Below are 14,042 nucleotides of genomic sequence, written 5' to 3' on the forward strand. Positions count from 1 at the left end.
GCTGCTAATTTTTATGAGCTTCTGTTCTTGCATGCTCAGCAGTCCTGTAGCTAAACCAGCAGATGTGTTTCCATGTGTCCCATTATTTGCTGAACATGTTAAAAAGAAACTGTTCCCACACTGACAGCTGTAGTTGTAGGACGTGAAATCAATTAAAATCTGTAAAACGTGTTTGAGTGGTGGTCTCAGTCAGTGCGATATAAACTGTGTGATAAACGTAAAGTGCAATTGGTTGGTAAACGCCTGACTCAGCGCCTGCTATCCCTTTGTGCAGATTGTACCGACATATGTGCTCTCTCCGAGCCCTGGCAGAAGTGATGACACACGACAACTGTGATACAGATTCAGTCCTGCGATGATGTAATACGCGATGTAAGCACTTTAGTCCAGCGAACGCCCCAGGCAAGGATTCAGAAAGGAGAAATGCCACTCACTCTTTGGAATTTCCAAGTGTTATTGAGTTGGACAAGCTGTGAAAGTGAGGCAGAAATTTTAAATTCTCCACACATTGCTCAGCCGTCTCCATGAACAAAGTATGGCCAGAAGCATTAAATAGAGATTTGTTTGTCCCTTCCACAGGGCTCGCGAGGCTGAGGATGTGCATCAAAGACAATTAGATACACTTGGTTAACCTTAGCTCTGGAGTTTTGCTGCTTCTTTTTTTTCTCCCCGCTCCTTTCAAAGATCTTCTAAACTCCAGTGTGTAAAGGCAGAGATTGATGAGCTGATAAACCTAGACCAGCTCCTGGGAGGAAAAAGTGGCCGATGGCTTTTGTGCTTGGGGATCAATTTTTCAGGGCTAATCTCCAGCCTGTGAAACCACCCTCAGCTTTCCTCTTTACCTCTCGCTCCATCTCCTTCTCCCTCTCCCAGTCTCTCTCTCTCTCTCTGATGGATCTCCTTTGGCTGGCACAGCGCAGAGACTCGACCATGCGTACAGCCCTAGCCCACGGGTGTAGTCTGCCTCTCCTACTCTCTCTCTCTCTCTCTCTCTCTCTCCTTTTTTCCCTCATCTTTGCTGAAGAAATATTCTTTAATTAGTAATGTAGACTTTACAGAGAGGTCCCTCTCTTTCCTTGCCGATAAGGAGAAACAGGAGGCTAAAGTGGAGGGAAAGAGAGTACTTCTTGGCCAGCCTGGGTTGAATCCCCCTGAGCACCATTGATCATAAGCCATTAATCTTGCTGTTTAATGACTGACTGCTGCTCTAATTGCTTATACACAGATGAGCAACTTTAGAGAAAGACACCTGCCATATTCCCCCTTAGGTTTAAAGCATTTATCAGACAAGACAAAAACAAATCATTTTGGAAAATATTTTGAATGTTTGTTCTGTAAGGGCATGGCAAATTTCATACAGTGTTTCCATCCTGCAGATGTGAGCGTTCTTTATTGTGCTGCTGTACTTCTGCTTAAGCGCTCTTATAAAGGTCAGCTCATCTGGGTTGGCTTCAGAGGAGGCAGAGACATGAAAGTGTCCCAAGTACCACCGGAGCCCATAAATCTTAGTCTAAACGAGGTCGCTCATCTTTAGTCCCTTGCTCTGCCCACTTCCCACCATCTACCACCTCCATACCACATGCACACTCAGATGTGTAAGCAAGCCAGAATCTTAGGGATTTATGCAGCAGGTTTGAAAAGCATGTAACCTTGTTTGCTTCTATTTGTGCATATTGGAGAATTGCAAATGTAAATAAACAAATTTTAAAAAAGGAGAAGTCAATGAATTTTTTTGGGCATTTGTTTTAGATTCCATCACTCACTGATGAAGAGTACCTATGATAAAAAATTTAAAACTTCTACATTCTTTGCAAGTGAAAACCTGCTAAATCAGCAGTGTATTAAAGACTTGTTCTCCCCACCGCTCACAAAACTGTGATTTAATGTTATCTGTATCTAATGTTGGATAATTTAGCCTGGAGTTTTCTAAACATAACAGATTTGTACCGATTAAAGTTTGTCTGGATGTCAAGAAAAAAGCTGCTAATAGCCCTTGCCACACGTCAGAATCAGAAGTCAATTTCAACACTATGCTGTTTCATTATTTGCTGGGTGGGCATTAACAACCAATGTTTTATACTCAAATAATGTTACAAAAACCGACAGGAAAAATGAGTCTGGAAAAGTATGGAATTTTGAAACAGGGGGAACCCTGTCTTCCTAACAAAATGATTTAAGTTACTGCAGCCACATTTATTGGCTTAAGGGACACTCTGCCCCTCTTAAAGCAACAGCGTATTCACATGGATGTATTTTTCTACTTATGGGAGCGAAAACTTAAGTAGCTATTTAGGCAACCCTCCTGAGCAGCTGCATGTTTAGATGCTTGAAGTGGATTACCGATAATGCCTGCTAAGACTTCTGTTCTTGCTTTTTTCTCCCAAAGAAGACTAATGGCTGTTGCTCGGGGACTTGTGCAGACAAGTGCAATAAGGTCAACAAACATGTTCGGGGATTCAAGCTTTAAAAGTATTTTCGAGTTGGTGTCTTTCTGTCCCCATGAAACCTGAAGCTATTAAAAATGAAAAAGTTCCATCTCTGCCCTGCAGTCACTCCTCCCTCGGATGCCTGGGTTTATTTGCCTGCATCTTTGTAGAACCCTTCATACAGATATCGTCCTTTCTAATCACCGTTGTTTTGTTTACATGAGAACAAATGCTTGCGTTCGACTGCTGCATTACTGACGTCTGAAGTGGCGAATGTCACAACGGGCCTCGCACAGCGAACATGAGGTTGTTAGGAACATTTGATGTAAACCAGACGCCTGTGTTTTTTTATTTTTTCTTTTTTTATTTCTCTCAGGGCTTCTTGTTTCTGAAGGGAGGGACTGAGGAGTAACAGGCGACAGGGAGGGCCTCAGAAGAGGCAGACATGGACTTGCCAGGAAAAGGCAGGGAGGTTTCTGCCAGGTTATGGAGAAGGGAGTGAGGGCTGCAGAATGACTAGGTTTAAATGCTGGTTTGATGTCTTTCTTGTCATAGATATGAGTCATGCCGCCTTCACCATTTCCCTGTATGTGGACGATATCAGCCTCACAGAGTTGGATTCAAGAATCTGCCCTATCTTTCCCTTTTCTTAATGCATCATGAGTGCCTCAAGGAGTGAACTTTCTTTGCTTGTTGACTTTTTGCCCCCTTGTCTGCCTTGTGTCTCAGGATGGCCACATCAGCTGCTAAATCACTTAACTCAGACCTAGTTTAAAATAAAGGTCTTGACTCTCTGCATGCTCTGTTTACTTCCACATTTCTTGAAAGGTAAATGGCTTTATTCTGTTGTTATTTAGCCAGTGTTGTAAATATTTAATAGGAAATTGCTGTTTTCCTTCCCTTTTCCTGCCTTTGCACTGCTTTTTCTGTGTTCCGGATCTTACCCTTCATGATGTGTTTGCACCTGATGAATTAGGTTGGTTCTCTCAGACACTGTTGTGCACGTAGCCCCCGTTTCTTGGCAGCAAGCCTCACATTGCTTTTTGGTTGTTGTTAAGGGGTTTTATGGCTACTTAAAGTTGCTGTGTCTACTTAGATAGAGCTGTTCAAAATAGCTTCACTGGAGTTGGGCTAAAGGGCTTCTCTAGAAACACAAAGCTTTCATTTTTCTGTCATCTTTAAAAACTATCAGACTCCGCATTTGAATGGATTTAGTTCTTGTTTTTTCTTGTCAGGGTTTAAAAGAACAGTTTGGTCATTTTCTAAAATTTGGAAATCAGTGTAAAAGTTACTACATTTGGTAAGAACAGCTTTTTCTGCTTCTAGGAGAAGGTTAGCCTGTTTATTTTTCTCCTTGAAAACGTTTAAGCATTAGCAGGGTTCCTCTACAGTCTTGCTTTCCTTCCTTGCTTACTGTGATTTTTTTTTTTTTTTTTGCAGGTCATGCTTTTAAAATCTGACCCTAATCGAACTACCTGCTGGAACTCTCTGGTGGGCTTTTTAGTTTTTTGTTCATACATTAAATAGGCCTTCGGGTCTGCTGATTGGAGTCCAGAAGAGCCTGGAACTTGGGCATGAACATTTTGTAGGAACCCAGCATGTCTGAGATATTGGTTTGAACTTAAGATATCCAATTGTCACATTAAATCAAAAGACAGAGGGTTCACTTATTAATTCAGTGAACCTGATTAAGTCACTTGTGGGCCATCTTGTGCCTCCTCAGCTCCTAGTGAACGCCATGAAGGGCAGGTCGCTCTCTGTACTTATTATAACCAAGCTCACGCAGAGACGCCAGACTTGGGGAGATGTTGGCTGCAGACTTGACTGAAAGTAGCTTAAGTGCTGTAAGATGTGAGCAGTGGCTGTTAATGAGATTAGACCTGCATTCAGGCCAGCGCAGAATGTGATTCAGAAAGCAAGACTGATACGGGTCTAATGGCACACTTCTTTATTGTAAGCAGCCAGGCATCTCCTGCTGTTTTTCTTTCAGCCCGCTGTACCTAATTGTAGTTTTCACACAGTGCACAAGGTGCAGGTGTAGCTGGAATCTTGCATTGTGTGTGTTGCCTTTTGATGGCTAAACGGTACTAGCTTGCTAGCAGTGTAGAAACAATGTCTGTGGTTGGTTGGGCGTAAAGGCAGCATGCTGCATAGTAAGAGTTGGTCACACTATATCATCACGTGTTTCATTTTTACTATCATTGTTTGTTAGCGCAAGAAGGCTGAACCTGACTTAGCTACAAGGTCCGTCACATCAGATTTGCTGTCATGCTCAGTTTTCCTCATGGAATACACTCAATCTGGATGGAATACAGCTAAAATAGGCCAGAATAGAAACTCCTGTTCTTTAATTCCCACTGACCAAAAGCAGGATGCTGCTCAACTATATATTTTGTCTCCAAACATCTTGTATCAAACCCCTGTGTATGGAAGAACAGGCAGCATCTGCAACCTCCAAACCTCTAAAGAGAGCAGCAGCAGGTTTCTACCTGACCTCTCTTTGTCTGTAAGCCTGTTTGTTGTCATTTACATGTCATTTTCTGGTAATGCTGCCTTTAGGCTGGTTGTTTTGCATGTCAGGAAACAGGCTGTTACTTTCATAAAGGTGTCCCGAAACGTCACGCTCCACAGAGTTTTCTTATTAGCCCACAAGGTTTGATCTGAGATAAATGCTGTGTTTAACTTCTTTTTGCTGCTGGAAGATTCTGATGACAAACATCTCTATAAAATGCGAGTTAGGGATTGGCAACATTTATAGTTATGGCGATGTTTTATTTTATTTTTATAGTGATAACGATGTTTACAAACTGACGCTATGGTTGAGTTTGTTACTTTTACATTTTCTGTTGGTTCCTTAAGAGCATCAGTAAATATCAGTATATTTTATAATATATTTAAATGGAATTATTGTCCATCCCCTAATGTAGATTTATTCATATGTTGACATGTCTAACAGGTTGCACTGAGTTAGAGACTGATATTAAATGTTACACACAGCCACATTGAATGCTGGGCTGTGTGCTGCTGTGGCCGTGCTCACAACACAATCTTTCAGCATCCTTCCTGCTGTTTTGTTTCACTGCTCTTAAGGCAAGCGTTGTTTGGCTGAGATATTTCTTACTGACAGCTAAAGATTGGCCCCAACAAGAAAGGTCAAAGCTTTCCTATGGTCTCGTGTATTTTTACACTTCTCTTTGTGTTTCCTTCTTCCAGCCGAGGATGATGACCTGTGGGAGAACGGCCTCTCCTACGAGTGCCGCACTCTGCTGTTCAAAGCCATCCACAACCTGCTGGAGCGCTGCCTCATGAATCGCAGCTTTGTTCGCATCGGCAAGTGGTTTGTCAAACCCTACGAGAAGGACGAGAAGCCCATCAACAAGAGGTATGGTGGATCATCTGTGTCACTGTGCCTGTTTTCTTCCTCATTGCTGTTTAAAACCATGTTAGAATATTTAGACCATGATGTGGCCTGGTACAACTGTTCGGTCTTGCAGATCAGCTCTTAAAAATCCAGTGCTCTACACAACCTCTGTGATATAAGCGTTGAAATATTAAGCACAGAGGAACTGTAGTGGTAATATTGTCTTCCTGATACGTTCCCCGTTACTGTACTGATGTGTGTGGCTGAGCCATCCTCCTTGTCGCTATCTGCCGAGTTGGATTTCTTACGGTCAGTGCCTGGGCTTATTGATAACAGATGCAGTTCTTGTGTACTAACTGTGGCCATGGTGGCTTTTCATTTTTGCCTGTTTGCATTTGCTCTTGACATCTCCCCTCTCACAGTGACTCCACACTGAAAATCAGTTGCTGTCAAATATGTTTTTAGATAGTTTCGAAAATCTTACTTGCACACTATGCCACAGGTTTAATTCTTGTGTAAATGTAGCAGCAGGACAGTGTTTGATAAGAAAGCTGGATATGCCGTGTTTGAGAGAGTGGTGAGGGAGCTATAGACTTGAACAGGGTTGTTTACTGCTCAGCTCACAGCCTGCCTGTATCAGAGTTTACTGTTTGTTTTCTGGCTGGATTTTCCTTTCACTTGTGTGTGGGCATCATTATATTAAAATACTGGCATTGATGGGTTTGTTGCAGGGTATATGGAGCAAATTGCACAACCTTTTTTGTACCTTGTTTTATGATTTATTGTGTTGTTAAATGGTTACTCAGGGTTCGTGTGCAGTGTGGAAAAGCGTGGAATTTGAGTTATTCCTTCCTTCTTCCTTTTTTCCTTACCTTCATTACTTCCTTGCTGCCTTCCTTTTGTCTTCCTCTTATGGTCAGTTTCTTCTGTCCTTCCTTCATTTTTACTTCAGTGCTTCCTTACTTCTTTTCTTCCTTTCCTTGCCCCTCTCCTTCCTTCTGTCCACTCAGATTAGATTTTTTTCCTGCATGGTGGAAGTTGAAAGTCATTCTTTTACAACACAAGCACCTTTACTCTGTTACTCTCCATGGTTCCTTGAGTGTGTGCTCTTTGGTGTTTTCCTTCTCTCACCCAGATTCACAGTTCAGTAAAATTCCAGTTTAGGGAGAGATTTAACGTATAATGTAGCCTAGCTTAATCCTAATCTCTGAACAAGGATTCTTTCTTAAAGGGATATTTGTTATATTACTTGAGTGATGATTTAAGACTTGAAAAAGGGACAAGAATAGGAAAAAATTATGATAAAATTGGAACACGTTTTAGCTTAACACATGTTAAGCTAAAACCCTGTTGCCTATTTTACCTACTGTACTGATTACAGAGGGCCCCAGTCAAGGGAGAAAATAAACAATGGTCTTTTCCTCTCCCTGGAATTCACAGGCCACCCTCTGCCGGTCTGGTTCTCTCTCTCTCTGCTCTCCCTCCCTCGGCCATTCTCTTCATCCCCCTCTGCTGTCACAAAGCAGACTGGGCAGGTTATAAATAGTAGTGCAACCCCGAATCTCGGTTGTTGTTAAGAATGTTTTCCTCTCTGCTTTGGTTTCATCCACTGTAACCACACTGAGATTTTGATACTCAAAGAACCACAAAGATAAGACAGAGGGTTCAGGCCGAAAATGAACAGTAAATGCATTTACCCATCAGGAAAAGTTACAGCAGCAGAAAATATTGTACCCTAATAAACATGATGTGTTCAGAAGGTGTAAAAAAAAGACTTTTTTCTGTTGCCGTAGGCCGTTTACACGACGTTTTCTAGTGAAAGGGGAAAAGTTTAGTTGCGTTTCTACTGTTGGTTTACATGACAACGGTGCTGTCGTTGCGGTTCCTGGGTGTAACGGTTTGAAAACGTCTTGGTCTCTGTTGTATTGTAGACGGGACAAATTGAATCTTTCTTATGGGAAAGCACTGGCTCATGCACAGTAATCAGTAGAAATTAATGTGCACAACATAACGGCTGCCGACCAGTTTCAAACCCACAGAAGAAGAAGATGATGTTAACAATAACAGTACAGATTGCAGAGTACTTGAGCTGCTAACTCTAACAGTGGTTCCTCAACAACGTGCTTATTTTATCCGTTTTTTGTTTTTTTTTTTAAGATATTTTTTCGGCACTAGTGGCCTTTATTTAGACAGAAAAGAGGGGTAGAGAGAGGGGGAGACATTCGGTAAATGTCGCCGGGTCCGGGACTCGAACCCAGGACAGCCGCCATTCGAGGACTGTAGCCTCTGTATATGGTTGCGCGCTTAACCCCTACACCATCAGCGCTGCGCCCATTTTCTCCCTGTTTTTTAAGCAGGAAGTGTTTGCACGTTGTTCAGTTTCAAAGAACCGCCAACTAGTGGCGTGGCAGGGGAGTACACCATCTTCACATCTCTACTGATGTGTTAACAAAAAAAAAAAACGTATTCAGTGGCTCATTGTCGTGTAAACACGGCCATAGACTGTCCAGGGAACTGGACAAGCTGCTACATTCAGCAACAAAATCCCAAACGTTTCTGCTCTTAGCAGTTAATTATTCACCATTAAAGCTTTAACTGTGTGCGTATGAATGGTAGTTCATTATTTTAGGCAAAGCCTAGAACATTTAATAGAGACATTTTTTAAACAAATAGTTTTTAACAGCAATTTTTAGCGATTAGAACAATTAGGATCATAAAATGCAACTACAGCCTTTCTGTGTAATTTGTAACCTTGTATTTAAGTCTTCCAACATGCTGCTAACACTTCTATATCCTTTATGCTACCTGGCAGATTGAGGTTAAAAGTAAAAATAAATAAATACAACAAATTTTCTGTATTCCAATTAGCTTTCCCCTTGCTGTGAAAGCTCTTTGTTGCTCCCAAATTAATTCCCTTGTTATTATGACGGTAACAATCCAGCTATGTAACAAATTCTATCACTCCAAATGTTCACAAAACAAATAAACATTTATCTTGGATGTCTGCATTTTCAGTACTGAAATATCTCTGAAGAAGTGGATGCTAAGCAGCAGAGTGCTCTCTGTGCAGCGAAAGGCCCTCCTCTGACAGGAGGCTCAGCTGTTCATATGAATAGTTCTATTTAAGTGCGCAACAAGTTTTTTAAACCTAATCAAACTATGAACTCCATCAAAACAAGACAGTGGATTGTGGCCTCAACCTGAAACCCAATTCAAGAATTATGACGGTATCGAGTCCAATACCAATATTGGATCAGACCGGCCCTGTCTCTGCCATCCATAAAAATCTTTGGAGCTTCAGACACCTCTGTCTGATCTAGTTGTCCATCTAGGTAAACAGAAGAACATTATTTTATTTTTTTTGTAAAAGGTGAGAAAAACGTCTTTCAGATCAGCCTTTCAGTGCTTGATTTACAAGTTTAGAGGCACCTCACACGAAATGGGCTGTTGAAGTCAACCCACCAATATTACACATCTGATCGTGCTCAGAAGGTAGTCACTCTCCCGATGAAGTGTAACCATATGAGTGTGATGTTGAAGATGATGCAAACGGGTCCAAAGACGGCAGAGCCACCGGATGATCTTTCACAGTCCATCTGAGAAATACGACCCGAGGAAGACACCATGCTGATGATGAAGCACTGAATACATTTGGACAGTTTGGATGAGGACCATGCACACAGAGCTCAGCCAGATACACTATACAGAACAACAAAACAAGGAGATAAATAGGAGAAACAATAGTGTTTTCTCCCTCTCGACATTTTTCAAAAGCTTAATAATTTACATTTAGTGCTAACCAGATTTTATTTGTTGCTGTAAAAGAAAAACCTTCTTGCAGAGGTTCATTTGAACCCCAGCTGCAGTGAATGATATGCAGCATGCCTGGTGTGTCTGCTGACCAGTCAGAGATTAGTGAACTGACGAAATGAAAATCTATTTTAACTTCTGTGGATATCCTTCTCTTGTTGTCCTTTTAAAACTCTTCTTGACTGTACATTGATTAAAACTCACTGTTCTGTGACACATCTTGTTCCTCTTCTTTAATTTAGAAACAGTAAATTGACTGCATAACATAGTTTATCATTGCTTCACCTCCTAGCGCTTTTGAAGAGCAGGTCAGAAACTGTTTTGCGTTGCCTGCTTTGAAAGGCATGCACTGTTGGAATTTGACCACTAAACTCTCAGGATTTGTTTGTACATTGAAATTCCTCTGAACCACACTAAGCTTTAGATGCAATAAAAAAAAAACACTTCAGTTGGGGATTTTCACATAGAAGTCTCAGGAGTATTTTACTATACAGGTCCTTCTCAAAATATTAGCATATTGTGATAAAGTTAATTATTTTTCATAATGTAATGATAAAAATTTAACATTCATATATTTTAGATTCATTGCACACTAACTGAAATATTTCAGGTCTTTTATTGTCTTAATACGGATGATTTTGGCATACAGCTCATGAAAACCCAAAATTCCTATCTCACAAAATTAGCATATTTCATCCGACCAATAAAAGAAAAGTGTTTTTAATACAAAAAACGTCAACCTTCAAATAATCATGTACAGTTATGCACTCAATACTTGGTCGGGAATCCTTTTGCAGAAATGACTGCTTCAATGCGGCGTGGCATGGAGGCAATCAGCCTGTGGCACTGCTGAGGTCTTATGGAGGCCCAGGATGCTTCGATAGCGGCCTTTAGCTCATCCAGAGTGTTGGGTCTTGAGTCTCTCAACGTTCTCTTCACAATATCCCACAGATTCTCTATGGGGTTCAGGTCAGGAGAGTTGGCAGGCCAATTGAGCACAGTGATACCATGGTCAGTAAACCATTTACCAGTGGTTTTGGCACTGTGAGCAGGTGCCAGGTCGTGCTGAAAAATGAAATCTTCATCTCCATAAAGCTTTTCAGCAGATGGAAGCATGAAGTGCTCCAAAATCTCCTGATAGCTAGCTTCATTGATCCTGCCCTTGATAAAACACAGTGGACCAACACCAGCAGCTGACACGGCACCCCAGACCATCACTGACTGTGGGTACTTGACACTGGACTTCTGGCATTTTGGCATTTCCTTCTCCCCAGTCTTCCTCCAGACTCTGGCACCTTGATTTCCGAATGACATGCAGAATTTGCTTTCATCCGAAAAAAGTACTTTGGACCACTGAGCAACAGTCCAGTGGTGCTTCTCTGTAGCCCAGGTCAGGCGCTTCTGCCGCTGTTTCTGGTTCAAAAGTGGCTTGACCTGGGGAATGCGGCACCTGTAGCCCATTTCCTGCACACGCCTGTGCACCGTGGCTTTGGATGTTTCTACTCCAGACTCAGTCCACTGCTTCCGCAGGTCCCCCAAGGTCTGGAATCGGCCCTTCTCCACAATCTTCCTCAGGGTCCGGTCACCTCTTCTCGTTGTGCAGCGTTTTCTGCCACACTTTTTCCTTCCCACAGACTTCCCACTGAGGTGCCTTGATACAGCACTCTGGGAACAGCCTATTCGTTCAGAAATTTCTTTCTGTGTCTTACCCTCTTGCTTGAGGGTGTCAGTAGTGGCCTTCTGGACAGCAGTCAGGTCGGCAGTCTTACCCATGATTGGGGTTTTGAGTGATGAACCAGGCTGGGAGTTTTAAAGGCCTCAGGAATCTTTTGCAGGTGTTTATAGTTAACTCGTTGATTCAGATGATTAGGTTCATAGCTCGTTTAGAGACCCTTTTAATGATATGCTAATTTTGTGAGATAGGAATTTTGGGTTTTCATGAGCTGTATGCCAAAATCATCCGTATTAAGACAATAAAAGACCTGAAATATTTCAGTTAGTGTGCAATGAATCTAAAATATATGAATGTTAAATTTTCATCATGACATTATGGAAAATAATGAACTTTATCACAATATGCTAATATTTTGAGAAGGACCTGTAGATGCAGAAACATTGTTTCATATGTTATAGAGCGAATATGGTGGTAGTGTTTAGTCTTAGTTTTGATGCATTTGATGAATAGAGGGAAAAGTTATATTTTTCAGTATTTTATATTAGGATAACAGGGTCCCTTAGCAGTCAGGGAAAGTATGGAATTTGATTCCACTAATTTCCAGACCTGGATAAGCATAGAACAAATACATTAAGACATCTATTCCCTATTCCTTTATCTGAATGTACTGTCTTTCCTTCCTAACTACCGACCTACCCTACCCTCCCTCCATCTTTCTGTCTCTCCCCCTTTCCCATCCTTGCCTCCAGTTTGTAGTTTTTCCACGTCCAATATCTAAAGCCTGAACATTTTGTCAAATATGACTTAGGAATTTACACTTTGAGGCTACAGATATATTCTCAGTGAACTTCTGTTCATAATTCTTTTTTTTTATGTGGTAAAGTCTGAAATTTCTACTCTACACGTGTAGGATCGCTGACAGATTCAGATTGATCAGTGCATCTGTTTTTTAGCTTGTAAGAAGCAAACTGTGGGTTAAATGCAGATTATGTTTCACAAGAAAGGCTGTTGAATTCTTTTCTGTAAGTCTTTTATTTGACCATATGTAAAACATTGTAGTATAAACACAAAATCATTGAAACACCCTGGAGTTATCCTCTAGCAGTAACTGTATGATATTTATATATTTGCTAACTTTATTTCCCCATTTTTGATTTTGCACAAATGCACAGCTTATTCTTACTAGAAGTCATCAGCCTTGGTGCTCAGTACCACTCCACACTTGTTTAGCAGCTAAAGTTGATAGCTGCTGAAGAATGTTCTTGGGTGACCAAATCTCTGGATACCCCATTGCTCATCTGACAGCTACTGCGCATCATCCAAAGCCACCAGTTGGTGGAGGACATAGTCATCTGATGGTGCTCATAACCTCAACCCCAGACCTCAGCCTGGTTATAAACTCTTACATCATCTCTCACACCCCTCCCCTCAAATCCTTCTCATTTTCGCCTGATATCTTTGGTAAGCAGCACGCAGCAAACATTTGAAGGAACTAAAACTGTTAAAATGAGTCTGATTAAAGGCAGAGTTTGCTTCTGTTTGATTGGAGAAAGCAGGTATATGATGCCCCTAAAGCTCAGTTTTTATTGGTCTGGTAATAGTGAAAACAATGCACCTCTTGTAAGCCTTTGTTTTTCATGTGAACTACACAGCAGCGTGTGTTGATACAGCTGCAAGTAATTCTCTGTCTGGGGTACAGGTGGCTCCAGGTTGCGTAGCGTGGCAGTTTCAGTGGACCTTCCTCTGCTAGGTAGACTGCCTTCAGGAGACACATAGAGGGGAACACAAGGGACGGTGGGAGTGTGGGAATGAGCAAGGGAGAGCTCCTCTTTGTTGTCATGGCAGCAGGGAAATGCACGCTGGGATCGTGTGTTTCCAAGGTGAAGCGGGATGCTCATGGTCTATTGGCCGCCTTTAGGCAGACCAACTCGTTGAGTTGTTCCTAATTGGCTGCATTAGAGAATCTGAGAGCAACATTAAATCTTGTTGGCTTTGATGTTCCAGTTCAGATCTAGACAAAAAGGAGAGAATCTTTCTTGGTCCGCTCGGCATGCTTTGTGTATTTACTGGATCTGTAATGTATTCCAACTGCTCTGCAATCAGGGAAGCCTCAGATTGCTTCTCCGCTCTATTTAAATATGTTTAGTCTGTTGTGCGCTTTGTTGTTTTTGTCTAACTTCGAGCATCATTAACAAGTCAAACTGTTATAGAACAAGTCCACTCTGCCGAAGCTCACCAGGGGTACTGATTATGAATACATGTAAACTACACTGCTCAAAAAATAAAGGGAACACTCAAATAACACATCCTAGATTTGAATGAATGAAATATTCTCATTGGATACTTTGTTCTGTACAAAGTTGAATGTGCTGACAACAAAATCACACAAAAATCATCGATGGAAATCAAATTTATTAACCAATGGAGGCCTGGATTTGGAGTCACACACAAAATTAAAGTGGAAAAACACACTACAGGCTGATCCAACTTTGATGTAATGTCCTTAAAACAAGTCAAAATGAGGCTCAGTATTGTGTGTGACCTCCATGTGTCTGTATGACCTCCCTACAATGCCTGGGCATGCTCCTGATGAGACGGTGGATGGTCTCCTGAGGGATCTCCTCCCAGACCTGGACTAAAGCATCCACCAACTCCTGGACAGTCTGTGGTGCAACGTGACGTTGGTGGATGGAGCGAGACATGATGTCTCAGATGTGCTCAATCGGATTCAAGTCTGGGGAACGGGCGGGCCAGTCCATAGCTTCAATGT

General features: G+C 41.7%; 1 protein-coding gene across 1 annotated transcript in view; it reads left to right on the forward strand.

Moving 5' to 3' along the window:
• The window catches only part of med13a (mediator complex subunit 13a), a 94,941-nt gene that overhangs the window by 23,071 nt on the left and 57,828 nt on the right, over window positions 1-14,042 (forward strand). Inside the window, exon 3 of the mRNA XM_047378967.1 lies at window positions 5,640-5,808. Coding sequence (XP_047234923.1) covers window positions 5,640-5,808 — 169 coding nt within the window. The remainder of the gene's footprint in view (window positions 1-5,639; window positions 5,809-14,042) is intronic.

Source organism: Girardinichthys multiradiatus, chromosome 11 (genome assembly GCF_021462225.1).
Source record: "Girardinichthys multiradiatus isolate DD_20200921_A chromosome 11, DD_fGirMul_XY1, whole genome shotgun sequence".
NCBI lineage: Eukaryota > Metazoa > Chordata > Actinopteri > Cyprinodontiformes > Goodeidae > Girardinichthys > Girardinichthys multiradiatus.